We start from the raw sequence: 27,922 nt of genomic DNA, 5'->3' as shown, positions 1-27,922 counted from the left end.
CCCGGCTGCGGCCGCGAGACCAGAGCCAGCGAGCTAGCGAGCGGCCGCGCTCCGGCCAGCCCCGAGTGCAGCGAAGGGCCAGGGCTTGCGGCGAGGAGCGGCGCATCCCCGCGCGGCCGCCGGGCCCCAGCCCAGCAACCAGGCAGGCACAGCGCCATCGGGCCGAGCTGAGCGCAGCGCCCCGAAGCCGAGCGCGCCGTTGCCCGCGCCCCGAGTCCCGCGCCGGGGAATGCGCCCTCGGCGCGCCGGCCAGGGGGCGCCCGCAGCCCACCCGGGGGGAGGCGGCCCCGAGCGCCCCTGAGCCTTCCCATGGCCCGGGCTGGGGCCCGGGGCCTCAGCCGCTGACGCGCTTGAAGCCCTCGGAACCCGTTAAGCCGGGGCCGCGGCGCTGACCCGTGTTCAGGCACAGCGGCGAGAGGGCGCGGGCAGGGCCATGGCCCCGGGGGGCCGCTAGCCCGGGCCGGCCCAACCGGGAGCGGCTCTGCGGCCGCCGCCGCCGCCCGGGAGCCCAGGCCCCGCCGCCGCGGAAGAGGTGAGTGAAGCTGGGAGCGGGAGGGAGCGGGCAGGAGGCCGGGCCACCCTCCGATCCCTGTGGGACCCGCGGCACTGCAACTCTGCGGAAGTGTCCGAGGCTCGGGCATCGGAGGTTCAGGGGGCTTACCACAGACACGGGGGCGACCGAACTGGAGTGGGCGCCGTACCTGTTCGGTCTGACGGACCCTTGGCATTGGGGCGACCTGGAGGTGTGTGGATGATGTGGCCTGCGGAGTCGCCAGTGTGCAAAGCAACTTTTTCCCATAAGGTTCTAGGTGGGTGGGTGGTGGGTGCTCCCTTGCTCCCGCCCCCCACTCCCACGTTCCTGGAGCGGGAATCCGAGTGCCCCTTCTCCTGGCTCAGCTCTCTCCCACTAACGCCTGGGGCAGCGCAGTTCCCCGGTAGGTGCGCCCGGCCTGCCTCAGTGTCCCGATCTGACGATCTTCTGCTCAAAGGAAGCCCTATACTGGCTGCCCCCACGTGGAGGGTCTCCCATCCGCAGGGCAGGAGGGCCGCCAGCCCCAAGGCTTTTCTCCCAGCACTGTGCCAGCCCCCCGGCCCCCAGGTGCCAGCTTGGGTTGGCTTTTCTGAAGGGGGTCTTGCTCCATTCGGGACCCAGTCGTACGTGGGGTTCCGGTGAGCTGGGAGAGCCTGCCGCCCGTGTGGGCAGGCTGGGGGCGCAGCGGCGAAGTGAGCAGGGGACAACACCCGGAGCTGCATGGGTTCTCCTAGAGCAGGTGGGACCGCAAAGTGTTAAGGTGGCCCAGGAGCGAGGCAGAGATGGCAGGAGGGGTCACCTGGCTGGATAAATCACTTCTCATTCTTGAGATAACTGTCTTGAGAGAACAGCAGCCCGGAACACCTGGGGGAGGGGCGGGCTCAGGGCACTGCCCTGTCTACCCTGGAGCTGGGCCAGGCCAGTGGCTCCTTTCCCCCTGAACTCACCCGGATTCTCTCCCAGAATATGGGAACTGCGCCCCGCGGGGGTGAGAGGTGCACCGCAGCCCAGGGGGTTAGGTGGGGCTGAGCCTTTCCCCAGGCTGCAACAGGAGTGTGCCCGGACCCGTGGGGTGGGTGTCCTGGGGGCCGAGGGTGCTGGGCACAGCTACCTTTGCTGCTGCCTCTCAGTCCCAAAGCAGCCAGGTCCGGAAGTGCGGCTGAGGGGAGAGAAGGCCAGCAGCCCAGGCTCGGCCTCCCACTGCTCTGCTGGGCATACCTGGAGGGGGAGGATGGAGCCAAACCCAGGTGACCTTGACTGGGAACCCCCACACCACCACCATGAAAGGAGGGGTTTCGGCCCCAGCTCTGCTGGGCTGGCTCTGCTTCCAGGTCCGTGGGGTGTTGGGGGAGGGGGGAAGCCAAGGAACCAGGAGGGCGAGTGTCCAGGAGCTGGGCAGGGGATGGGATGCTGTGAATAATCTCTTCCCCATGTTCCCCCACAGCCCCTGCTCCTACCTCCCTTCCAGCCTGGCGGTCCTCAGCTCGGAGAAGCCTACCTCCCTCCCCCGAGGCAGGCTGTCCACCCCCACCCCCACCCTCAGCCCGGGAGGTCTGGAGCCTACCAGGCGATTCTGCCGCCCGGCCCCCTGCCCCAGGCCCAGGTGCCTCCAGGCCCCGTGGATCCACCGCCCCTTCCCTGCACCCCTTGCCAGCCCCAGCTCCTCGGTTCTTTGTTCGAGCGTCTCTCCTCCGTCCCTCCCTCTCTCCTCCCTCTCTCCTCCTCCCTCCCGCCTGCCTCCCTCCCTCGCTCCCTCCCACCAGCCTTCTCTCCTTCCTTCCTTCTCTGCTCTCCTCCTGGTGGGCTCCCAGGTGGCGGCGCCTGTCCCTTCTCTGTCCGCCCACCTGGGCTAGGTGACTGGGGGCCTCTCCGGGGCTGGGGCTGCGTGGAATGCATCCGGGGGTCAGCAGAGGGGAGGTGACTGCGGAAATGTCTTCCCCAAATCTCCTCCTGTCTTTCTCCTCTCCTCCCTCCCCCCCCCCCCATAGTTCCCAGGCTGCCACAGACGGGGCTTAGACTTGGGCCTGAGGCCCCAGCAGATCTGGGAGTCCCTCATTCACCCCTTTAAAGGGCCAGAGCACTGTGGGGTTCCCTGTAGGGGTCCAGTAGGGCAAAGTCTTCCATCTTCCTGGACACCTGGGGGGACACCAACACTGTCCTGGTGCCCCTGACCTTGTCACTGTGAAAATGGATGCAGGACAAATGGGGTCGTGGGGAGGAGGGGAGGTGAACCAGCCTGAGGCCCTTGGTGCGTGGGAGCACAGCTCTCCGAGGGACGCTCTCTGCATCCTGACCCCCCCAAGCCAGAACAGTGTCTCCCAGCTTCCTTGAGCCCCACCCACCAGCAGGTCAAGTTCTCGAGCAAACGCATGCTTGTGCAGACATGTGTGGGCACGCAGCGAGGATGCGTGTGTGTTTACCCACAACTGTAAGTGGGGGCCTCCCGGGCGCACCCCGAGGATGATGTGGGTGCACAGCCCTTTCCCTGCCCCCCCACCCCCCCATCAGAGCCTGCCATTCAGTCGCACCGCACCGGAGTGGGGCTCCAGCAGGCAGGGGGCGGGGCCGGTTCCGAGGGAACATCTGCCTGGGGGATTCTGAAGAAACTGGAGAGGTGTGTCAGGCACTCTGTGGGAGAGGCTGTTCCCGCCGAGGGCGCCACCTGGGGAATGGGCCTGGGGCCTGGGGCCTGGGGCTGCAGTCCCCGCCCAGGAACCACAACCACCAGGGGTTTGCCCTGGCGGGAGAGGCAAAGGCTGGGGGGGTGGGGGTCAAGGCAGGGCCCTGAGGTCGGTCTTGTGGGGCCTGCTGGTCCGATGTGGCACCTGGGCCCAGCCTCAGCATGAGTCAGCCCGTGCCGGGGATGGACGGGCCGCAGGATGCCTCCCCCACCCACCCCAGGGTCCTGAAACTGACCCGGGGTCCTCCCCGAGATGGGAGAAGGGGATAGACAGGGCAGATCTGGAGGATGGGGCTCATGCTGCCATTCCTTGGTGCCCCCACCCCCAGTGCATCTGGGTGGGGGGGGGTTGGAAGTTGGCGCTGGCTGGTTTTTGCCGGGAGGGAGCAATATGTTCCGACAACTGGTGCTGGGCTGCGTTTACCCAACAGCGAGCCTGCCCGGGGAGACAATATTGGGAAAACAGAGCATTGAGACTTGGGGGTGGGGGAGCTCTGCAGGGGGAGACGGCGGGCCTGCCGAGGTGAGCCAGCCAGCCGTCCCAGCTCCCCTTCTGCACCTGCTCCAGGCAGAACCGGAACTGCTCCTGACAGGAAGTCCTTCTGTAGGTCTGACCTGGATCCCTCCTGCTGTGATCTCAGGAAAAGGAAGCTGCTATTCTTTGCCTCTCCTTTTCTGGCTGCCGTGCCTCTCCCCGTGTAGGCTGTCTGCGCGTGTCTCCCTCATCCTCCACTCTCCCATGTGCCCCACCCCACCCCAGGTCCCGATTTTCCTGTACTGGGAGGAGAGGTTTCGCTGGAGCAGGCAGGGCCGGACCCACCTCTTTCCCCCAGCCCGGGGAGGTGGGAGAGGGACAGACAGCACCGGTGGTTGGGGTGGGTACCGGGAAGGGAGCCTGTGGGGTGCAGAGGGCTGCAAGTTGGCCTGCCGGGCTGGGCCCTGGGAATGGCACGCAGGGTGCTGGGGGCCGGAGGTTGTGGGGTTGAGTCTCCCGTGGCCCCTGTGAGCGCTGCTGGCCCCAGGCTGCACCTGGTTGCTTGATCTTCAGGTCTGTGGGTCACACCTCCCCAGACAAAAGCGGAGACAAGAAAGCACACGAGGTTTGCACACTGGGGCATTCACGGCTCCAGGCTGCGGGTGTGAACGAGGAGACACCCATAACCCCCCTTGTTCAGATTGGGGAAATCGGGGTACCTGGGGCAGAATTCCGTAAGGGAAATGTGGGCAGGGCTGGACTCCCCTTACGTGCCTCACGCATTCCAATCTCGATCCCCCCTCCCAGGTGTCCAGACAGCCGAGCTTGCTTCCCGGGTCCTCGGCCCCTCCCACAATGCCTGTCGCTGGCCTCCTCCTCTGGGCTTCCCTAGTGATTGGGGCCTGGCCAGCCGCCCCCTTCCAGGACCACCTCCCGGCCACGCCTCGGGTCCGGCTCTCATTCAAAGGTAAGAGACCGCCTTGCTGCCGCGCAGCCTCGTCCTCCGCGCACAGCGCCTGGTCCGGTGCTCGGGAGAGCGGAGCGGCCAGGGCAGAGGAGGACAAAACGCGGAGCCGCATGTGCCTCCCTGGGCGTGTGTGTGGTGGGGACGGGAGGTGGTGACCTGCTGGGAAAGGCTGGAGACGGGGCCACTTAGACATTGTGAAGAAGGTTCTTGAGTCAGTCCCTTCTAGACTCTAGACTCGAGATCTCGGGGAGGCGGCCTCGGGCGCGCAGAGCCGCTCCCGTTGGGAAGCTGCAGCCGCCACGCCTCCCCAACTGGTGCGTGCGTGCGTGCGCGCGTGCGTGCGTGCCGTCCTGCCCCCGGCAGTCCCTGGGGTGGAGGGCCGCACCATCCTGCAGACACAGAGCTTTGGGCTTCTGGAAGCTGGAGGAGCGGGGCCTGCTCTGTAGGCGCGTGGCTTCTTGGGGAGCCTTCCTGTGGGTCTCCGTGTGGGAGGGGTTCCCGGGAGGGGGGACGCTGTGGGCTGTTCCTGGAGGGAAGGCCTCCTGGTGGGTTCTGGGAAGGCGTGTCTGCTTTGGAAGAGCGTGGAAGGTTCCAGTGCTGGGCTGGGGTCTGCAGAAAGGCCTCCCGAAGCTCCAGCCCCTTGGCACCTGAGCCACTGGGCGGGTGACGGCCAGCGGCACACACATCCAGGCCGCACAGGTGGCCCCTCACTAGTCCCTCCCTCCAAGGTCCCTGGGCCAGGAGAGTCTGCATTTGGCCTGGGGGACCTGGGGGTCCCTCCTGGAGTCTCAGCCTTGGCCCTCCTCTGGCCCAAGGTCACTTTGTCCAGCCGCCTGCCCTGGGTGGGGTGACTCAACCCTGGCTGGCCAGATTTCCGGGCACACATATTGGGGTGAAAGGCTGGGCCGACCTCCTTCCTTCCTCCGTCTTGGCTGAGACCCAGCCCTCACCTCATCGTGTCCCCGTGTCCCCTGGCAGAGTCCCTCCCCTGCCCTTGTCCCGCCCCTGCCGCTTGGTGGGGACGGCCTAACGGGGGGGGGGGGCCCTGGAAGGAGTCCTCGCAGGCCTGAGAAGTGGGCTGAAGCGTGGAGCAGTTTGGTTTGTGGAAGCGGCCCCTCTCCCAGGCCTGGACGACGAGATGTCTATTCTGCTGACCCCGCTTCCCTGGTGGAGTTCCTCAGAGCAGATTAGTGAATCTCGAAAGGGCCTGGCTCCCCCTTCCCAGCCCCGCCCGCGTGCAGGCAGCAGGGTTAGAGCACCCCGCAGGGAGCGAGGGTGGCTTGCTCTCCACACCCCAGGGACCCTGCAGCCCAGGTACCCCGCTCTGCGTGTCTCTCTGTCCTCACCCTGGGGACCCGCGAGAGGCAGCAGGCGGGATGAGACGTAGGGGGGGTCCTCTGTAAGCTCCTCTGAAACCTCCTCGGACCCCCAGGGGGCAAAGGGGCAAAGGCTTTGGCCCCAGGGTTCCAGAGAGAGAAACCGAGGCCCTGGGCAAGGGCAAGGCCAAGGTCAGGCAGGAGGCAGGAGCGAGGCCAGAAATAGAACCCTGGCGTCCTGGCCTTGTCGACGCCTGACGCCCACGTCAGTCAGGTCGATTCCCTCTCAATTAGCTCCGAAGCCAACACCTGCGGTGACTAAAAGCCCGGCCCCTGGCAGCCCGGCCCCTGGCAGCCAGCCGAGGGTGGCGCTGGCGGCGCTGGCAGCCTGGGTGGGGCCTTGGGGCGCCCAGGGCCACCCCGTCCCAGGGCCTCGGTGCCTCTGTGCACGTAGGTGTCCCTGCCCCGATGGTCCTTCCTTTCCCCCCCTTGACCTTGTGTCCTAGTTTTATGGTTCACATCACTGAGCTTAGCCGAGACTTGTGCGCCTACTGTGCGCCAGACCTGTCATGTCCCCGGAGTGGGCCTCAGTGGGCCTCAGTGAGGGGAGGGTCCTCACCGAGTGTTTGTGGAGTGAGAGCAGAGACCAGCACCTGTGGAAACTGGGGTCCCCCAGCTGGGCCAGGGGCTGAGGGGGGAGCACTCCCCCTCCTGGGTGCCACACGTACTCAAGGCAGGCGCAGAGAGGGGCGCTCTCAGAGCACTGGCGGTTGCTCTGGCTCCGTGCCTCAGTTTCTCCATCTGTGCCTTGGATGGGCATAGCGGCTGGCACACTGGGCCTCAGGGACCCAGCCAAGGCTCCTTCTCTCCCCTGCCAGCCTCCTGCCGCACTGGGGAGGTGCTGGCGCGAGGGGCCGGCCTGCCCGGGGCAGATAAAGGAACAAAGGCAGGGACCGGGCCAGACCTGGGCTTGTCGCCTGCCTGGCAGCCTGGGCGCCCCAGCCAAGCCTGCCGCTGAGAGAGCATAAGGGGGCAGGGACCCAGCGTTTCGGTCAGAATTAGGGGCTCCTGTGGCCCAGCCTCCTGAGCTCCCATCAGCAGCACAGCCAAGGTCAAGCCGAAGTGAGGGGTCAAGGTCGCCAGGAGCAGGCAAGGTGCCCTTGAGAGTTCATGGGGCTTGGGACGAGAGAGCCTGGACAGCAGGACCCCCTTCCCTCCACCCCTCCTTGCCTGGGCCTGGGGTCCCCTTCACCCCAGGGTCACTGACCAGGTCTGGGAGAAGGAGCCCCCCACCCCGAGAGGGCCCACCTTGGCTGCAGCAGGGAGGCTCCAGGGCCCTGCCAGGTCCTTTGTTCAGCTCGGGGAATGTTTACTCTTTGCCAGGAAGCCTACCCCACAGTACAACGCCGCCGCCCGGGCCGGCTCCGGCCGGGATTTGGGGCTGTGATGTGTTTGGTGGGGGAAAGAGGTCTTGTAAGGACATGCGAGGTGGCTGGGCTGCAGGGGAAACTGAGGCGGGGTGGGGAGGGGGAGCAGAAGGTCATCCTGCCCAAGGAAGTCAGGGAAGGTGCCAGTAGCCGAGATGACTAACTGTAGGTGCCCGTGACGATAACCAGCCATCTCCCGAAGGCCTGTGGGACCCCCCCAGGTTTCCTGTGGGGCAGGAGAGCCACAGGCTTCCCAGGCGGCTCCGGGGCAGGAGCGGGACCAGGATGGAGCCGGGCTCTGCCTGGTGTCTGAGGCCGTGCTGGGACTGAGAGTGGAGCGGGCGGGGGGTGCAGGCCCAGCCCTGCCCGTGAGCCGAGGACGAGGTGCCAGCGTCCTGCGGGGCCAGCTCTAGGGACCCCAGCCTCGTTTCCCAAAGAAAGGGCTGGGTCGCACTTGGGCAGCTTCTCATGCCTGGAGGAAGCTGTATCCCTTCGGGAAAGGAAACCAGGCCCGGGAGGTTCTGGAGAAGCAATGGGCGGGGCCTCTGAGCCTGGGGAGGGGGTGCGGATAGTGGCCCAGGTGGCCCAGAATTGTGCCACCACTGACGTCGTTTTCAGAGGGCATCAGAGAGCCAGAGCCTCCCGGTTTCCTTGTTAGGAGATGTTGAGACAGGAGGTTAGGAGGGGTCACCGTGGGCGGGGATTATGCAAGCCTTGATGGCACATTGCCACGCCCCCAGGCCTGCTGCACAGGGTGGGGGTAGGGCTGGGGCTGGGGAGTGAGGGGGCCCGCCCTTACCTGCAGGTGTGCCCGGGTCAGCCAGATAGGTGTGGGACTTCAGGTTGCAGGGGTGGCACCAGGGAGCTGGGCAGGGGGTCAGGTGCCTTGGACGCCTATGGTAGGGTTTGGAGCAAGCGAACCAGGATGGGTGGGTGTTTCAGGATGAGGCAGAAAAGAGGGAGGAAGGAAGACCCAACTCGTGAACTTGAGCCCAGATCCCTGCATTTGGGACCCGTGTTCCTGGAAATGGGAGCTGCCTCCCTCCTGGGAGGGAACTTGGAAGTGGCTATTCCAGAGAGTTGGGAGGTCCCGGGGGCTGGCTCCTCGCCTCTGGGCTGGCCAGCGTCAGCCTGGGAGGGAGCGGGGCAGGTCTTGCCTTGGGCTCCCAGAGAACCTGCCCGAGGCCCTGCCTGAGTCAGCAGGGCCGAGAGCTGGGCCTTCGGCTGTGGCCCTTGCCAGGCCCAGCCGGGCTTCGGACGGGACTGCCGCCGGCCAGGCCCCAGCAGCCCCAGCCATGTCTCTGGCTCCCTGGTACAACACCCGCCCCTCCCTCCCTGGCCCCAGCTTCCCTTGGCACCGAGCGGGGAGCTGGTGCATGCTCAAGGAGTAAATCATGTTCCTTGGCAGCCCCCACTGCTTTGTAATCGTAAAGAATTTAAAGCGAAACCGCCAAGATAAAAATCTCATCCCAGCTCATAAAAGCATCTCTTACCCTGTGGCTTTGGAGGCAGCAGCCTCCGCGTGGGCTCCGGACTGTCTGCACCTGTGTGTGTGCACCCCAGCCTGGTGGCCCCTCCAGAGGTGGCGCGGGCCCAGCGGGTGTCCCAGAGCCCTGGGTACCTGGCATCTGACTCCTGGGAGACATCCAGCTCTCCCCACCCCCACCCCACCCTCACCCCCACCCCCCACCCCCAGGGCGGCGAGCGGGCACTGCAGCTTGGCGGAATGCGGAGGTGCTGGTGGTGGGGGCTGAGAGGACCGGCCCTGAGGACAGACGGACCCCATTCCACCCTGGTCAGCTGGGCGACCTCGGACAAGTGCCTCTCTCAGCCCAGGCCTCTCAGGCTATCCTGCTTGGCTCCCAGCTGTGGGCGGACCCCGAACAGCGAAGTCCCTCGGGGTCCCTGCTTCCTCAGCTGTAAAACAGCACCAACCTCATTGTGTTGTTGGGAGGGTGGACTTTGTGAGTAGGGTTGCAGCCCCCACGGCGGGAGTCTCAGTAACAAGGAGCCCCACGGAGGGTGGCCGACAGGTGAGGGCTGGTCCCAGAAGGTGCCCAAGGAGTCCTGTGCTGCCCCCCCTCCTCTGAGCTTCTAATCTTTGGTGAGGACTGCAGGAGGGGCCCCGCGCCCTGTGGGTGGAGACGGGTCGGGAGGAGAAGAGTGGCTCCCGTGGGCATCCCGGCAGGCTTCCTGGTGGAGGAAGCCACATCTCGAGTAAGGGAAGGGAGGTTGGGGAGGAGCAGGGGCAGAGCGGGGCGAGGGCCGCAGCGCCGCAGGGAAGGGCGCAGTGCTGGCCATGAGTCCTGGTTGCACGTGGTGTCAGGATGGCTGTTTGCACATTCTCCTTGTGATTTTTAAGCTCTTTTTAATCCCAGCAGAGGTGACACATCCATATCGTGGGGACAGTCCGAAACCAGAGATGCAGCTGGGGAGGGGATGCCTCGGAGGGGCCCCCCAGGGAGGGGCTCCCCCCGTCCTGCTGGGGCCCACGCCGGGCACTGTCCTGCCTCCGGCAGCTTGTGCCGGGGTGACCGGGCCCAGGCCGCTCTCCCGGGCATCCGCACAGCTGGGCCCAGAGTTTGTTAGCCCGGCCCGGCCCAGCCCGGCCCAGCCCGGCCCAGCGCCGGCCTGGGAATCTGGGCTCCGCTCAAGCGGCCCTTGGCACTCTGGAGAAGCAGAGAAGATTCCTGCCGCATTTTTCTTAGAAATAGCAAGAGGGCCTTTGCCAGAGGCCGAGGTGCCAGAACGCTTCAGTCTGAATCCCAAGCCTGGCTCACGTGGGCGCCTGAGCTTGGTGGGTCTGCTGCCCACCCCCCGCCCCCCATCCTGCCAAGGCAGCTGAACAGCTGCAGGGAGGGGACAGTGGTCCCCTGGGCTCCAGACCCTGACCACGGGCCCTGACCCAGCAGAAAATGGGCCTGGGTGGCGGCTGTGGAGGACCCAGGGGGCCAGCCTGTGGGGGCGGGAGGCCCCAGCAAGCTGACCGGGGCGTTCGCACCGGGGCAGCCCTGCGAGAACGGGCTGCCTGCCGCACCTCCACAGGCCGGGGCAGCCCCGGGGCCGCTGGCCCCTCTGGGACCGGGAAGCCTTCTGAGCGTGCGGCCTCAGCTCCACACCCCTCCCCCCACTCTCCTTCCTTCCTTCCCCCGACTGACTCCCCCCTTGCCTGCACCCCCTCCACCGCATCACCACCCTGACCCGTCCGTCCTAGGCTTCCGACCCGGACATGCTCTTTCCTCCCGCCCAGGGCTCGGTGCCGACGCCCTCACTTATATGAGCCGGTCCCACTGTGTCCCTGGCAGAACAGCAGCTAGAGGTGGGGGCCTCGTGGGCTCCTCATCACTGAGGCCCAGTGGGCAGCGCCCTGGGGGGCCTCTGCCCAGGGCTGCCGCGCTGTCACTTTGTCCTGCACCTTCAGTCCCAGTGCAGCTCTTCCTTGGAGGGCCCCCCCCACCCGGCCTCACGGCCCCCCCACGGCTGACCCTGGGCACACATCTGTCTGTGCGGTGCCTTGTCCTCCCCACCCAGGTGTTGGGCGGGAGGCTCTGACTGCCTGGGACATCCTGGGAGTCTCTGGGGGGGTGACGCCGAGGGGCTGTGGGGACCCCGGGAGTCTGGGGAGGGCAGCAGGGGTGGGGGCCGAGCTGCTGGCCCATCCGGCCTGTCTGTCTGGTTGATTTATCGGAGTAAATGAGCCGTGGAGCGTTTGTTGTCTTTTGCAGTCGCGGGAGGAGGAGGTGGCTGAGGAAGGAGTGAGGAGTTTCCGGGCCAGGTCTGGAATGTGGGAGGAGGGGCAGGGTCCCCTGGCCTGTGGAGCTGGAGGCGCTGGCGGTCGGTCGTGTCACCGTCCCCACCTGAAAAATGGGCCAGGGCAGCCCCCCCCCCCCACCAGTCCCTCCCCCCCACCCCCTGCACACTTTTCAGGGCACATTTCAGTGTGAGCCCCTCGCCTGACCCCACCCACGTCCTCCTGCTGCCTGTGCAGGGCCCTGCTGCCCGGCCCGGCCTGGCCAGCTCCCTCCACTGCCCCGTGCCTCTGCCAGGTGGGGCTGGAGCTCTGAACACGGCGTGGCTGGTGAGCACCCAAAGGTCTTATCACAGTCAGCCGTGTGCCCTCCTAGGGTCCGTGTGGGACCTGTTGGCCCTCTGAGCCAGCAGCCCAGGCCTGGAAAGACCAGGCCTGCGGGGCGGACGGGTGGGCAGTGGCCAGCGGAGGCGCCCAGGCTGGAGAGCCCAGACCTGCTGAGACAGAGTGGCTGAGAGTCACTAACGTCCTGCAGGGGAGAAGGGGAGAACCTCCGCTTGCAGCTGGCCTGTGTGCCAGGCAGTGACCCTGCTGCCCCTTGCCTCCCAGCTTTTCTTGTGCCCCCGGCCTGTCCTCTCCTGGGCGGAGCAGGTGGGCGCTGGGGCGGAACGGGCGTGGGAACAGCATGCCTCAGCCCCCGGGGGCCCCCCCACCCCCAGCCCCAGCTCCCAGCCCCCAGCTCCCAGCCCCCAGCTCCCAGCCCCAGCGCAGCCCAGCCCCAGCCCCCAGCTCCCAGCCCCCAGCTCCCAGCCCCCAGCCCCAGCGCAGCCCAGCCCCAGCTCCCCAAACGGGAGAGCAGCCTGCAGTGGAGCTCCAGCCCAGCTGGGCGGCTCCTCCGCGCAGGCTCCCGTCCAGCCTGGTGTTTACTGAACATCCGGGATGTTTACAGTAGCCCTCGAGACGGGGCCCCTCATCCCGGAGGGTTTCCCATCTTAAGGGTTCCACCGGGGGCTCTGCTGCTCACTGCTGTCCCGCACCCCTGGGACGGGCCTGTCAGGGGCGCAGGGGCTGCACCCGTCCCCACCCTCGCCCTGGCCGGGCCGGTGTGGAGGCGCCTGGCCCTCCGCCCTCCACCCTCCGCTCTGGCCTCCGGTCCCTCTTCCCTGGAGGAGCGCGTGGTCCCAGGAAGTGGCAGCTCTAGGTGGTGAAATACGGTAACCGGGTCCCTAGTTCAGACATTTAAATTAAATTCAATCAGAGCAGTTATTGAATATAAACACACCGAGTCATTTACATGTTAATTATGTTGAATGGACTAGAGGCCATAATTAGTTGCTAATTGGGTGAGAGCGGCTGTAATTGGTTTTGTTGGCACCGACCTGGCTCACCTGCCTGGGGGGAGGGGGGCAAGTGTCAGCGGCCCCCCGGGGAGGCTTCTGGGTCTCCGGCCTGGAGAGCCGGGCTCGGGGACGGGACTGTGGGGCACGGGTACTAGGGAGGAGGCAGCTCATATTGGCAGCAAAACCCTGGATCTGGCTTCTAGGGGTTTCCATCAAGAACATCCTGGGGGAGGGGTGGGGACTGGGAGAGCCAGCCCCAGGATCATCAGTGACAGCCTGTCCTCCCAGCCCCATGTGGCACCTGGACCCGAATAATGGGAAATGCCCAAGAGAAGGGTCCGTGGGGACACAGGCTGGTCCCCACCGCCAGCACACCCCCACTGACGCCGGTGCCCTGGGTGGCCTGGGCCGGTGCTGGAGTCTTGTTGGCACTGGGGCGCGTGAGCTGGGCACACTAAGCAGGGTGAAGGTGTGCAGGATGTCTCGGGGGCTCTCCTGCCTCCAGCCCAGCCTGGCTGGGGCGCCCCTGGCGGCAGGGCTGTGGCACAGGCCTGAGGCCTTCCGGCCGCCGCTCATTAAAAGAGGATTAGGCGGGGAGCCAGGGGGCCAGCCCAGCCCCTGGGCCTTCCCCGGGGCCCCTCCCCTTGCAGCTTTGGGGGAGTGAGAAAGGGGCTGGGGGCCACCCTTCCCTAGGGCCCACGGGGGTGTCCTGGCGGGGTCCCTCCGGACTCTGTCACTCATGCCGTTGCCACCGCTGCCGTCTCCTTGTCCACCTCAGCCTCCCTCAGAAGCGCAGGAGGACGAGGGGCTGACGGGGACCCTGGCCAGCACCCCCACCCCTGACCCCCAACCTCCTTTCTTTCCAGCTCAGGGATTAGGGCCGCACCAGCCCACACGAGGTCAGAGGTCGGGGCTGGGCCGCAGGGACCTGTCTATCAGCCCCCAGTGCCCCAGCGCAGCCCGGGGAAGTGCAGCTGTCAGTCAAGGCCCGCTGCTTTGTGGGGCTCTAACCAAGGGGGCGGGCGCCCACCTCTGCTCCAGGAGCCCCTTTCTGCGGCGGGCCTGCTGTCCTGGAGACGGGCGGCAGGGGTTGGGGCCCCCCACTTGGGGTCTGCAGGGCCAGGGCTGCGGACACGCCTCCCCAGGCTGCCCTTGCCCGCCCACCACCTCGGCGTCCAGAGAGGAGGGGACAGAGACCCCCGCACGAAGCCCCCATACACTGAGAACGGTCCTGTGCCTGGGCCTCCGCCAGGCTGTTCTGCGCCGGGACCTTGAGCGTCTAGTGGCCATGGGGGCGGGCGGGCGGGCTCAAGGCCGGGACCGGCTGCGGAAACGAGGTGTCTGATGCCAGAAAAGGCTCTTCCTTCCCCGATGACGGGGGAAAGCCTTCCCGGATGTTGCCCCACCCAACCTGTGCCCCGAGTGGGTGAGGGTGTGGGGCGGGGCGCCCTTCCCAGGATGCTTCCACAGGCACATCGCCCTCCGTCCCCAAGGTCAAAGCTTATCCAGACTTGGGTCCCAACACCCACTGGACCCTTGAGTGCGCCCAGCCTCTCCCTCGGTAGCGCCGTGGGGGTGGGGGAGGGGCGGCACCCCCGCTGCCAGGACTGGGTCGGGCCAAGTGGGGTAGAGGTGGGGACCGGCCTCGGGACATGACCAGGCTGGGCCCACGTCAGCCACGCACATGCCCGTGCCCCCGGCCCCCAGATCCTTGGCCGAATCCTTGCTTCTTAGAGGGGCTGGGATCAGTGGGAGCCTCAGTCCTCAGAGAAGGACTCCAGGGCTCCTGCCCCACCCCGGGTTTCTTGTTGGAAGAAAGACCCCCCACTCCCTTGGCCCTGTGGTAGGGGACGGGACGCCGCTTTTCCTCCTCACCCCGTGCGACCTTCAGTGAGCACGGCCCTGCCCTGCACTGGGGCCGGAGGGCGGCCATGGGCCCCTTGTCTGAACCCTTTCCCACAATCTGGGCAACACTCCGGCCGTGGGCGGTGGGGCCGCAGCCCTGTGTCCAGTTCACCCTGGGACCCTGAGGACCTCCTATCCCCTCCCCCTTCCCCTTCCCCTTCCCCTCCGGTAGCCTGGCTTTGGATGGATACTTTGGGGTCTTGCCGTGCTCCCGGGGGTGGGGGTTGGGGAGGAGACAGGTTGGAGTCAGGGCAGGGCTGGGGCTGAGTCACAGGAAGCTCCTTCCTGCCCGCTGCCCTCTCCACTTCCCACCCGGCACTCGGAAACGAGGAGGAGGCAGGGACGCACGCAGCTGAGGGTAGGTGGCCTCCACGAGACGGTGACGTCTGGGAGGCCCGCATCCATGACGAAGGAACTTCCTCTCCCTGCCTGACGGCCCAGAAGGTTGGGTGCGGGGAGGACCCAAAGACGCCCAGTGGTAGCGTCCTCCCTGCCGCCAGGATGTCCTTGAATAGTCAGCACTGGGAGATCCCAAGGGACGGTCTACGGAGGGGCGTGAGGCAGCGCGCCCTGGTGGGCTCTGGAAGCCCCCACAGACGCCCGGGTCACACCCGGACTCCCAGCCCTTTGTCCCACCCGTCCCCAAACCCATTACGGGTTCTCACGGGGCGCCCCGCCCCCGCCCGTTTCCTCAGTCACCGGAAACGTCATGTCCTGCGGCAACAGAGCCATTGACGCCACATCCCGTGGCCACTGGGAGGGAAACCGAGGGTCCTGAGTCATGAGGGCCCTGTTGATGGAAGGGAAGTGGCCCTCTGGCCCTGGCCGTCCCCGTGGGCAGTGCCCCCCCCCCCGGCAGGACTGGCTTTGCCCAGGCCAGCCCTCCTTCCGTCCTTCCGTCCAGAGGGCTGTGGCTGCAGGTGGGAAGCCCGCCTGCCCTGTGCTCCGGCAGGCCACCTCCCTCCCCTGTAAACCGGATGTCGTGAACGCCAGGCTCCATGCACGCAGCACAGGTGCCTGACGACTGAGTGAGGGAATCCCCCTCCCCACCTCCACCGGAGGGCAGGGGTGCGGGGACCCGTCCCCCACTCCTGGTGTGTGTCTCCGTTGCCTCGCCTGCAGGATGAGCGGCCTGTCCCCTGCCTCCCCTACAGACGCCTGGAGCCCGGAGTGCTGGGGCTTTGAGCCCCCAGGAGGGGACTTGGCCTTGGGGCTCGGGCTTGCGGAGTCACAGCCTGTCGGAGAGGCAGGGGTGGGGAGTGGGGGGTAGGGGCGGATAGAGACCGTGGCTGGTGCCGCCCCTGGGGCTGAGTGTCAGGAGCTGCCCCCATGCCCCGTGCCTGTGTCTGAAGGTGCCACTTGAGTCTCTGCCTCCCTCCCCTCCAGTGTCTCCCAAGCGCCCCTGTCCCAGCAGGACGGGTGAGGGCACCACCGAGCCGTGCCCCCGGCCAGGGTATAAATAACCCCTGGCGGGCCGTCCCCTCCTGGGGGGGCTCCGCTGGCAGCCCCACTTCCTCTCTGGCCACTTCCTGGCCCTGGGGGTGGGGGAGTGTTTACTTTCCTGTTGTCGCTATGGCCGGGTGGCCAGGCAGGGGACTCCGGGTGGCCCAACAACAGGTGCAGGACAGGTGCCCAGCCGCCCTGCCCCGGACTTCAGAGGCGCCGCCGGACAGGCGGGCGAGGCCGCAGCCAGGCAGGGATCGGCCCTTTGATCCTTCGGCGTCCCCGCGTCCCGGAGGTCGGCCAAGGTCATCACCTGTATTCTCTCGTCGCCACGCAGTCAGGGCTGGAGAGGGTGAGGCCTTTGCCGGCCCTCAGGCCCTCAGACACGGGCTCAGGTCCGCTGTGGGAGCCCCCTGGCCGCCAGCCCACCGCACACGCCCGGCCCGGCACATCCGGGAGCTGTGTTCAGAGCCGGGCGAGGGCCTGGCGCCCCCTGCTCCCCTCCAGGTTGGCCTGCACACATAGCAGGGGCCAGGGGCAGCCAGGCCACCCCAGTGTAGCCGCCTGAACAAGGGCAACCTTGACTGATGGGATGGGGCCACCCGCTGGTCCCACCCCAGGCAGCCCCGGGGGGCCTTGGATCCCAGCTGTTCTCTGTCTCCAGGCCTCCCCCTGGATTGTCCCATCTGTACAATGGGCTACCGCCTGTGGGGTGGGGAACCGGCTGGGGAGTGGGGAACCAGCAGGAGAGCAGGGGACCGGCCGTGGGATAGGAATCAAGTCAAGGAGATGGATCGGGCACGGTCCCCAGGGAATGCCTCGTCTAGTTCAGGACACGTGTGCCCGTGTGCGGGTACGCGTGTACTCTTCTGCGTGCTGCAGCCTCCCGTGCCGGTGAATATTCGTCACCCTCATCACAACCTTCCCTCTCCGCTGAGCTAAAAATAGTGAGGCGTGGGTGCAGGAGGGGCTTGCCAGGGAACCCCTTGGCGTTCCCCCTCCTGGAGGAAGGTCTCCAGGTCTCCTGGAGTCCGTGCCTGTCATTGGCCTGCCATCTGCTGAGGTCCCTCCTGCCCTCCATCCCCAGGGAGGAGGACTCTCCCCGGCACACGGGAGGTGGGAGGGCCCAGCTGCGGACTCCTGCCCCCAAGTGGCCCGAGAGCCCCACCCTCAGCAGCCCCGTGGGGCTCGGGGAGAGCCCACTCCACGAGGCAGCGTGGCTGCAGCAGGGCTTGCTGGCGTCCTGGCTGACCTGCTCAGACAAGGTGGGGACCTTGCTGTGTGCTGGCATCACCCCCTGCCTGGGGGCGAGGACAGGGCCCCCTGGCTCTGTGCCAGCGTCTGCGGGCTGTCCTGGAGGCACCTCCCCCCACCTCCCACTCACGAACCCTTTTAGGCCCCGTGGGATGTTGGCCCTGCCCTGAGAGAGCGGGGGAGCGCCAGCCCCCGCCAGAGCACAGACTCTTTGATGCGGTCACACGGCCTGGCTCCTGCCCACTGTCCTCTCATTGGGAGCCAGAGACTGCCGGGGGTTGCCGCTGAATCAGGCCTCGAGCTTTGGGTGTGGCCCCTCCCTGGCCTGCCCACCTGTCCCACTTTCTCTTCCCAGCAAACCAGGGGCGAGACAGGGAGCTAAGTAATCCCTGGGGAGGAGGCTGGGGGGTTAAGGTAACCGAGTGTGAGGGGACCTCCTCTGCCAAAGGGGGTGTGACTGGGCGGTCTCCAAGGGTCCCAACTGCCGCCCTGCCCTCCATCCCCAGAGCTGAAGGCCACAGGCACCGCCCACTTCTTCAACTTCCTGCTCAACACCACCGACTACCGCATCCTGCTCAAGGACGAGGACCACGACCGCATGTACGTGGGCAGCAAGGACTACGTGCTGTCCCTGGACCTGCACGACATCAACCGCGAGCCGCTCATTGTAAGGGCCCGCCCAGGTGGGGGGCGGGGCGCCGGGAGCCACACGGCCGCAGGGCTGGGGGCCGGTCCCGCGGGCTGCGCGCCCTGACGCCCGTCTCCGCCCCCGGCAGATCCACTGGGCGGCCTCCCCGCAGCGCATTGAGGAGTGCGTGCTCTCAGGCAAGGATGGCAACGTGAGTGCGGCGGGCCCAGAGGTGGGACGGGGGGCGGGCAGCTGGCTCCAGGGAGGCACCTGGGCACCTCCCCGGCTTTCCCTCTGGCCCCAGGGTGAGTGCGGGAACTTCGTCAGGCTCATCCAGCCCTGGAACCGAACGCACCTGTACGTGTGTGGGACCGGCGCCTACAACCCCATGTGCGCTTATGTCAACCGTGGCCGCCGCGCCCAGGTAAGCCCCGCCCACCCCCGCCCTGCCGCTGCCCGCCGGCCCCGGAGACTGCATTCCAGGGTTCTGATGGGAGGCTGGGCCTGAACCCCAGCCCTGCCACTTCCCAGGCCTGTGACCTTGGGTGAGTGACTTCTTTCACCTCCCAGAGCCTCAGTTTCCTCCCCTGAAGACGGGGCTAATAGTTGCCTTTCTCACAGGTCGGGGTGAGGAGGAGGCAGTGAGCTAACATTCCCAAAGCTCCTAGCGTCAGGCCCGGCACGTAGTAAGCACTCCCTCCGGCGTCCTCTGGGCCATGCCTGTGGACCGCGCCCTGCAGCCAGGCCAGAGGCCTGGCGGGGGCCCCGGCGTCAGGAGGCTGGACGCCTGGGTCAGCTTCTGCCATGCGGCCTGGGGGAGAGCTGCCCTTTCCCCAGCTCTGCCACCCCCCGCCCCACCCGCTTCTGCCCTTTTCCATTTCCATGTGGGCATGCGTGTAGCTGGTGTGACCTTGCAGGGCGTGTGCAAGAGCGGTTGGACCTAGGGGGCACGTGTGTGTGCGCCAGTGTGAGCCAGGCAGTGTGTATATGTGCATGTGTGTACTCTGGGGGCCCAGGTGCTCACGCGTGCTCCTGGCCTGTGTGGTGTGAGAGGCTGGCAGCCCGAGCCCGCTCCCCCGGCCCCCGCCGCCCCCGCCGCCCCTGGCTCTAACCCCTGTTCCTCGTCTTCTCAGGCCGCTCCCTGGACCCAGATGCAGGTGGCCCGAGGCCGAGGCAGCAGAGCCACGGATGGCGCCCTCCGCCCGACGCCCACAGCCCCACGCCAGGTGGGCCTCATCCCTCCAGGCCCTTGCCAGGCAGCCCTGCCTCCGGACTGAACTCCCCCGGCCTGGCCTTCCAGCCGGGAGCCCGGGCCCCAGGCCAGCCTCCCCGGGACTCCCCTCTGTCCGCGAGCCCCTCCCCGGCCCCTCCCCCGCACCCTGCAGCGACTCTGAAGGCAGCCCCAGCCGGACTCAAGTCGGCCTCAGTGGGGCCCCTGCAGGCAAGGAGTCCTGCAGCCACCAGGTGGGGACGCCAGGCGCCCTGGGGACAGCCACGCCTCAGCCCTCAGGACATGTGTGTAGACACCCATGAGCACACACCAGCATACACTTGGGCACGCGTTTGCTCTCCAGCCCCCACCCTACTCGGCACCAGAGTGGGAACACGGCACATGTGCGCAGTGACACGTTACTCTCAGGTCTGTGCCCCGTGCCTCCTGTGCTGGGTCCTCGGTCAGCACAGGTGTCCTGCACACTCACACACTTGAGGCCCTCTCCCCCCGGGGTGGGAGGGGCAGAGCTGTCTGTCACCCGTCAGGACCCGGGATTGAGCTGGGGGCGGGGCTGGGGCTGGGCAGGGGCTGCCGGTGTGTGAGAGCGAGTGGTCACTCGAGCGTGTGTGTGTGTGTGTGTGTGTGCGTGTGTGGTGGGCTGTGCTGAAAAGTGGGGCCACTCCGACTGCGTGTGTGTGCCCAGGGTGTGAACAGTGGGGTCTGTGCGCTGCTAGTGATGTGAGCCGAGCTGTGTGTGCAAGACGTCGCTTGTGCAGCGTGTAACTGGAATCGGGCCTGTGTACACCTTCCCATCACCATCCCCGCCCCCCGCCCCCGCTGCCAGCTCCTGCTGCCTTTGCGCCTCTCTCCTTTCCCTCTCTGGTCCCCGTGAGCTCCTCCCAGTCCCGGTGTCGTCACCAGCCTTCCTCCCAGCACCTCCCGGGCTGGGCTGGGCTGGGCTGGGAGGCACCAGGGCCTTGGTGAATCCCGTGCAGTCGGAGCTGGACCCTTCAACTCCTGCCTCCCGGGGGAGACGTGTAGAGTTGAGGGCTCTGCTGAGGGGTGGGAAAAAGGCAGTGAGCTATCGGTCTGTCCCGAGGACCACCAAGCCTGGGGACACAGTGGCCTCAGAGCCCTCTGACCTGGTGGGACCTGATGGCAAAGGACAGGAGCTGGGCCCTCGGCCAGTAACCGCTGCCTTGACCAGGTTGGCAGCCCCTTCCCGGCCCAGGACAGTCAGCCACAGCTCTTCCCTTCTATGGCCCTCGGGGCCCCAGCCAGAGCCTTCCTGAACCAGCCGGCATGCGGGGGCTTCAGCCCCTGGAAGCCCACCCCTCTCATGGCCCCCAGAGCAGAGCCCTCTGAGACGTGGGACCAGGCAGCAGCTCCCTTGGAACCTGCCGTGTGGCCCTGCCCCGAGACACCTGGCTGGACAGAGTCAAAACCCAGCGAGATCCACGAGTGAAGGGGGGCGGCTTCAGGGTGTCCCTGGGGGACCGGTTTGACCCCGGGGCCTGACGACCCTTGCCCTTCCTGGCCGCGGGACCCGCCCGGACGCCGCTGAGCCCGCCTCTGCCCCGCAGGACTACATCTTCTACCTGGAGCCCGAGAGACTCGAGTCAGGGAAGGGCAAGTGTCCGTACGACCCCAAGCTGGACACAGCCTCGGCCCTCATCAGTGAGTGCCCCGCCCCAGCCCTGTCCTGCAGCCGGGAAGTGTGGCCTCTGCCTGTGGGGGGGAGGGGGTGGCACCGACACTTGCCCCAGGTGGACACACTGGCCCTGAACCCCCGTGGTGGGCCCCGCCTGGCAGGGAGAGCGGTACAGGTTACCCCAGTGTGAGCTCAGTGGCAGAGAGCAGGCCCCGTGAGCCACTGCCCAGCCCCTCAGATGCGGGTGCTGAGGCGGCCAGATCCTATCCCGAAATCCACGGTGTGGTCCATGTGAAGCCAGAGCCCTCCGGGGTCCTGGCCCCGTGACCCACTGGAGGGAGCTTGGTTCTGGTCTGGCTATGTGTCCCGGAGGGTTGGGGGGACATCCTCTGAGGAAGGGCCCTGTCTGGGGTCTCAGGAGCAGCTGCCACCCCTACCCACGGTGGGGGGGAGCCCGCTGCAGACTCGGGCCCTGCACTGTGCCCACCTTCTGCTGGCCCAGCCCAGCCCAGCCCAGCCCATCTTCCAGAGCAGCTGCTGGGCACCGGCCCCCTCAGGCCTGGAAGCGGCCCCCCAGGGCCAGTGGACTGGCACTGTTCTCACGCTCCTGGCGAGTGACAGGGTCCTGGCCTGAGGGCAGCAGACAGAGCAGGGGGTCCGATGGGAAAGCAGGGCCCGCCTGGGGGGATCTGTCTGGGAGGAAGACTTGGAGCCTGTGAGGTGGTTCCATTCTCAGGTGTGTTGTGAGCCAGCTGTCAAACACAGCTATTATTCAAAATTAAATTATATAAACTCACAATGAAATCAATTACTTTAAAAAGGTAAAAATACTCCAAACTCATTACTTCCTAATTGTTTTTACTCCATTTTGTTCTTATCTATCTATGCTCCTGGGGTTATTGACAGGCATTGAGTGGGCGGGGTGGGAGCACCACTCAGAGTGGCTGGCAGCTTGCCCCGGCCCGGCCAGGCCCAGGGACCGAATGGGCCTGCCCCTTGCAGCCGGCCCTGGTGGGGTGTCTCCCCGCAGAAACGGGCTCTGGCCGACGACCAGAGCTCAGTGCTACTTCATCCCAGGCCCCCCAGGGCCAGCAGGCATGGGCCAGCACCCCACTGGTGCTGCGGTGGTGCCCTGGGGGACCAGCGGGGGGAGACAGGACCCCGCCCTGCAGGTCATTGGGCTGCGCCCTGGTCCTGGCAAAGGGCGGCCCCCCCGACTGACGTGCCGGGCCCCCACAGATGAGGAGCTCTATGCTGGTGTGTACATCGACTTCATGGGCACGGACGCAGCCATCTTCCGTACCCTGGGAAAGCAGACGGCTATGCGCACAGACCAGTACAACTCCCGGTGGCTCAATGGTGAGCGCCTCCCTCCGGCCCTGGGGGCGGGGCGGGGGTGGAGCCAGTCTGGGGTCTAGCTGGGGAGGTGGGCTTCTCCTCTGGGGAAGGGTTGGGGGTCGTCCTGTATTTGGCGGGGATTCTGCTGGGGGCAGAGGCGTTGTCAGAGGAGGGCTGGCCCGGCTGACCCCTGCCCGTCTGCAGACCCGTCTTTCATCCACGCGGAGCTCATCCCCGACAGCGCCGAGCGCAATGACGACAAGCTCTACTTCTTCTTCCGCGAGCGGTCGGCAGAGACGTCGCAGAGCCCCGCGGTGTACGCCCGCATCGGGCGGATCTGCCTGGTAGGCGCTGCGGGGGGGCGGCTGTGCCCGGTTCCGTCAGCCCTTCCCCTGCACGGGCCGGGCTGGGGGGCTGAGCGAGCTGGTCTGACCCCGCCCCCGGCCCCGCCCCCCAGAACGACGACGGTGGCCACTGCTGCCTGGTCAACAAGTGGAGCACGTTCCTGAAGGCGCGGCTGGTGTGCTCCGTGCCGGGCGAGGACGGCATCGAGACGCACTTTGATGAGCTCCGTGAGCACCCCGCAGCAGGCGGGTGGGGTCCCGTGGCTCCCACGGGAGGGGAGGCGGCTGGTGCGGGTGTCTCGGGTGGGTCCCCCTGGGCCCGAGCGGGCAGGGCCCTGGGGCTCCTGGCCACGGCACCCTCCCAGCGCCTTCTCCTTCTGCCCCCAGAGGATGTGTTTGTCCAGCAGACCCAGGACGTGAGGAACCCCGTCATTTATGCTGTCTTTACCTCCTCCGGGTGAGGCTGGGGCCCACGCCAGCAGCGGCAGGCAGGGTGTGGCTGGGTTGGGGGGCTGTGCCTGGTGGAGGACCCCGTCCTGGTGGCCTGCTGCGGGGTGGGCCGGGCCAGGAGGGGCTCTGCGCCGAGGGTCTGCGGCATCCACAGCAGCGGCCCGCCCTGCCCTGCCCGCAGCTCCGTGTTCCGAGGCTCGGCCGTGTGCGTGTACTCCATGGCGGACATACGCATGGTCTTCAACGGGCCTTTCGCCCACAAGGAGGGCCCCAACTACCAGTGGATGCCCTTCTCGGGGAAGATGCCCTACCCACGGCCCGGCACGGTGAGGGTCCCCTGCCTCCCCCCTTCCGCGCCGGCTGGGAGGGCTGCTCTGGGCCCCGCCCTGTGCAGACAGGGGCCCCGCCCTTATGCAGCTCACAGGTGGGGGAGGAGGTGGATCATACACACGTGAGCCCACCATCATCCTCGGTAAAGCCGAAATTTAAAAAACTCCCAAAACCCCACTGTTTATGCACAGCGTCGGGCTGTGAAGCAGCCCCGCCAGGATCCAGAAGCAAAGATGGTGGGCGGGAGGCCAGGGAGGTCACCGAGGTCACCGTGGATCCCGGACTGTAGGCGAGGGAGGGGGTGGGATCTGATCAAACGCAGCGGACGGTTAACCCTCTCAGTGTGGTCCGGGCTGGGATGGAGAAGCTGGTTGCGGCAGAGGTCAGGGAGGCTGACCCCGAAGGTGAACTGGGAGGCTGGGCAGGGGTGGGGAGGGGGAGGGGTGAGGAGCATCCAGAGAGGAAAGAGCCATCAGAGCCATGAGGACGTGGCCGGGGAGTGGTCAGCTCTGCTGAACGCTGCCACCAGGTCATGGCACACGAGGCCAGGGAGGTGGCAGCGGGACCGTGGGACGGCCCCCGGAGCAGGCCTTGCCGAGACACTGGGTGCGGGCAGAAGCCTGGTGGAGCTGGAGAGCAGAGCAGAGCAGGCAGGGGAGGGGGGAACCGACAGAATGGAGGCCTCTCCTGCAGCTTGTGGGTCCGGGGAGCTCAGCCTGGGCGGCCCGGGCCTGACCCTCACCCCTGACCCTCGCCCCTGACCCTCGCCCCTGCCTGCAGTGCCCTGGCGGGACCTTCACACCGTCCATGAAGTCCACCAAGGACTATCCCGACGAAGTGATCAACTTCATGCGCAGCCACCCCCTCATGTACCAGGCCGTGTACCCGCTGCAGCGGCGACCCCTGGTGGTCCGCACGGGTGCTCCCTACCGGCTCACCACTGTCGCCGTGGACCAGGTGGATGCAGCCGACGGGCGCTATGAGGTGCTTTTCCTGGGCACAGGTACCCACTGCTGCTCCCGGCTCCTCCTGCGCTGGGCCCGCTGGGTGGAGGGTGCTGACCATGGGGCTGGGACCTACGCTGCTAGGGGTTGCTACAGGCAGGTCAAGGTCAGCTCCGCCACCTTCATCCTTTGGAGCGTTCTTCCTATTGCCAGGATAGCTGAGACTAGGGGTGGGAAGACCCCATCCTCACCCCCCCGGGGCCAGGAGAGCAGGGACACTGGGTGCCTGAGGACCCACGTATGAGCAGGAAGGGGGGGCAGATGGCAGACACCCCCAGGATCCACGGGTCCGAATACTGACACGTACTCTCGTGCATACTTGTGCAAGCACACCCACCCCAGTTCCGGTACCCCTCAACGGGGGGCACCTCCAGCCTCCTGTTCTGAGCAGCACCCAAACGAGGGTCTGGGGTGGCAGGAGTGGGCCCTGGCCCTGACACCCCTTATCCTGAGCCCATCCCCTCGGACCTCTTGCCGTCACTGGGGAAACTCTTCGACCTGGGCACAGAGCTGCTGCCCCACTGCCCTCCGGGGTTCGGGCCCTGGTGGGGGAAGGGGCTGAGGCTGGTGCCCCTTCCCCAGTGTCCTCAGCCCCACTGAGGCCCTGCCCGGCCCGTTCCAGACCGCGGGACAGTGCAGAAGGTCATCGTGCTACCCAAGGATGACCAGGAGATGGAGGAGCTCATGCTGGAGGAAGTGGAGGTCTTCAAGGTCGGTGTGACACCCCAGGCCTGCCCTCACCCAGGCCCTCCTCAGTGCCAGCTCCCGACTGCAGCCCTCCAGGGCAGAACCCACAGCTGATCCTTGTTTTCTTCCAGGAACCAGCCCCAGTGAAGACCATGACCATCTCTTCCAAGAGGGTGAGTCTGGTGAAGTGGTCTGGGAGCAGGGATGGAGCCCGGGGCCCCTTGCGGTCAAGGCTGGCACGGGGATGGGGCGGCTGAGGCTCAGAATAGGAAGGGCGGGAGCCCAGCCCAGCCGGCTGCAGATGGGGGCTGGCTGTAGGAGGGGACTGACAGGCCCCTCCCTCTCCCCCAGCAACAACTGTACGTGGCCTCCGCTGTGGGTGTCACCCACCTGAGCCTGCACCGTTGCCAGGCCTACGGGGCTGCCTGTGCCGACTGCTGCCTCGCCCGGGACCCCTACTGTGCCTGGGACGGCCAGGCCTGTTCGCGCTACACGGCGTCCTCCAAGAGGTGCGGACCCCCAGACCCCTGGAGTCTGAGCCACCACACCCAGGGCCCTGCCCTGCGGGCTGGGAGGTGGCAGTAATATCACCCCCGGGGGAGTCTGTGAGCCACGGTCCCCGGGGGGCGGGGCCCGGGGGGCAGGCTTCCTCGGGCAGCCTCTCTCAGGAGCTCTCCTCCTCCAGGCGGAGCCGCCGGCAGGACGTCCGGCACGGGAACCCCATCAGGCAGTGCCGCGGCTTCAACTCCAACGGTGAGTGTGCGGGCGCCCCTGCGGCCCCCTCGAGCTGCTCACAGGGCCCCAGTGGAAGGAGTCTCACGTGACCCACGGGGGGTGAGGAGATGGGAAATCTGCAGCCACCCCTGCAAGGAGTGGGTGCCTGATGGTGCATCCCTGCCTTTGTGGGGGTGGGGCGCAGGGTCTCTGCACGGGCTCCCCGGCGTCGGCCCCTCCCCCGCCTGCCCTCTGCCCCGAGGCCCTGCTGCTTCAAGGCAGCGCCCTCTCCTTCCCCAGCCAACAAGAACGCCGTGGAGTCGGTGCAGTACGGCGTGGCGGGCAGCGCCGCCTTCCTGGAGTGCCAGCCCCGCTCGCCCCAGGCCACCGTGAAGTGGCTGTTCCAGCGAGACCCCAGTGACCGGCGCCGGGAGGTGATTCCCTCTGCCCCACAGCCCCGCCCCCCCCCCGACCGTGGGTGCGGGAGTCTTCCGTCCAGTAGGAATTCCATGTGGGTGAGATGTTGGCAGGAGCCCGCCCGAGCTCCCTTCCCTACGAGGAAGTCACCTGGTCACGTGGGAACTCTTTGGGGTTTCCATGTGACATGGAACCACGTACGGGCATGCCTCCGTGCATGGAAGCCCCGTGCGTGCTTCCCCGGGAAGGGTGCCTCGCGGTAGGGAACCCCCGGGGGGCTCCGGCATATGGGAGCTCTGCGGGGTGGCCCTCATTTTATGGGAATGCCTCCCAGGCCTCCCGCAGAAGTTCCTTCCGCGGAAATTTTCTGAGTGAGCCCCCGCCGGGCGTCCTCATGATCATGAAACAGAAATTCTCTGAGTGTGCTCCAAAACTCTCCCGTGGTCCAGGATTCCCTAACGGTCGCCCCTCGTGCGATGGAAACTGCACGCGTGCCCCCTTCTGGTGTCGTGTGACACCTCCGCGTGGGCTTTCTTGGCATACGGAGACTCCATATGGGTGCCCCTCCACGGCGTGGCCGCAGAGGTGGCCGGATCTGGGAGCTGGGGGGGGCAGCAGGGTGGCCGCCCCGCCCCTGAGCCCCCCGCCCCGCCCCCGCAGATCCGCGCCGAGGACCGCTTCCTGCGCACCGAGCAGGGCCTGCTGCTTCGCGCCCTGCAGCTCAGCGACCGCGGCCTGTACTCCTGCACGGCCACCGAGAACAACTTCAAACACGTCGTCACGCGGGTGCAGCTGCACGTGCTGGGCCGGGACGCTGTCCACGCTGCCCTCTTCCCGCCGCCGGCCGCCAGCGCCCCGCCCCCCGCAGGCGCCGGGCCCCCCACCCCCTCCTACCAGGAGCTGGCCCAGCTGCTGGCCCAGCCCGAAGTGGGCCTCATCCACCAGTACTGCCAGGGCTACTGGCGCCACGTGCCCCCCAGCCCCCGGGAGGCTCCGGGGGTGCCCAGGCCCCCCGACCCCCAGGACCAGAAGAAGGCCCGCAACCGCCGCCACCACCCGCCGGACACCTGAGGCCAGCTGCTGGAGCCTGGCCACGGGCCAGCCGGTCCCTCATCCCTTTTAATATAAAAGATATATAGATATATATATATATAAAAATATCTATATTCTATACACACCCTGCCCCTGCAGAGACAGTATTTATTGGTGGGTTGTACAGAGCCTGCCTCCGCGGCAGCGTCGTCCGGAACTCAGACCCACGCCGGTCAGAGACGGCAGGAAACCGGCCGCCCGAGCGGGCCCAGCCAGCGGGTAGGGCCCGGCCAGGACCGCACAGGCCCCGGCTCAGCTGGGGGTCCGCCTGCCCGCCAGCCGCCGCTGAGACCCACAGGACACCGGGAGGGAGCCCGCCCGCCCCCCACCCAGACCGGCGCGGGCTGCGCACCGTTGCCGGCGTGCGCCGTCCCCCGAGCCGCCCTGCGGACTGAGGACTGCTTCGGAGACTGGGGGTGGGCGGGGCTCAGACGCCCTCGGAGCGGGAGGGGAGGAGGGGCCGGCACCGGATGCCCGCCCCTGCCTGGGAGGGGGCACTCAGTCAAGGCCAGCCCCTTCCCCGGTATTTATTCTCTATTTATTGGGGACTAGAGAAGGGGAGCCCCGCGTGGGGCTCCTGCCCCCTCCCCTCCCCTCCCCGCCTGGCCGTGCTACCTCCTCGCTTTGTCTGCGCCACTGACTCAGGGGCTGGGGGAACAGCCGAGGGGCCGGGCGCAAGCAGGGCTGAGGGCAGAGGGGGCCGCGGCGGAGGCTTGGGGCCTGCAGGCCGCCCGCGCTCCCTGGTGCCCACCGCTTCAGATGATGGGTGTAAATAGCTCAGGGGGGCCGCTGGGGCGGGGGGTGGGGCTCCTGGCGGCCCTCTGCTGCCCAGGCCACCGCCACCCTTGGGTTCCACCTTGTTAATAAACACTGGCTCTGGGACTGGACTTCGGCTCTTCTCCTTGGTAGGGGAAGAAGGACGGGGGTTTGGCCCATGCTCCGCACCCCCACCCTTTGTGGCCTGGCC

General features: G+C 67.2%; 1 protein-coding gene across 2 annotated transcripts; it reads left to right on the top strand.

Moving 5' to 3' along the window:
• Position 1: 1 nt before the first annotated feature.
• SEMA3F (semaphorin 3F) lies at positions 2-27,842 on the top strand. Of its 2 annotated transcripts, XM_028517896.2 has the most exons (19): positions 2-532; positions 4,495-4,654; positions 17,594-17,754; positions 17,864-17,926; positions 18,020-18,139; positions 18,849-18,941; positions 20,512-20,605; positions 21,819-21,938; positions 22,122-22,261; positions 22,375-22,489; positions 22,649-22,718; positions 22,893-23,037; positions 23,822-24,044; positions 24,668-24,756; positions 24,864-24,905; positions 25,084-25,241; positions 25,418-25,485; positions 25,747-25,880; positions 26,524-27,842. In XM_028517896.2, the coding sequence occupies exons 2-19, from the start codon at positions 4,543-4,545 to the stop codon at positions 26,932-26,934; spliced, it is 2,358 nt and encodes a 785-aa protein (XP_028373697.1). In that variant the 5' UTR covers positions 2-532; positions 4,495-4,542; the 3' UTR covers positions 26,935-27,842. The 2 variants fall into 2 exon arrangements, with proteins under 2 accessions (XP_028373697.1, XP_028373698.1); XM_028517897.2 differs by lacking the exon at positions 18,849-18,941.
• Positions 27,843-27,922: the final 80 nt, after the last annotated feature.

This window comes from Phyllostomus discolor, chromosome 7 (genome assembly GCF_004126475.2).
Source record: "Phyllostomus discolor isolate MPI-MPIP mPhyDis1 chromosome 7, mPhyDis1.pri.v3, whole genome shotgun sequence".
Taxonomy (NCBI): domain Eukaryota; kingdom Metazoa; phylum Chordata; class Mammalia; order Chiroptera; family Phyllostomidae; genus Phyllostomus; species Phyllostomus discolor.
This window is presented reverse-complemented; position numbering and strand designations above follow the sequence as displayed.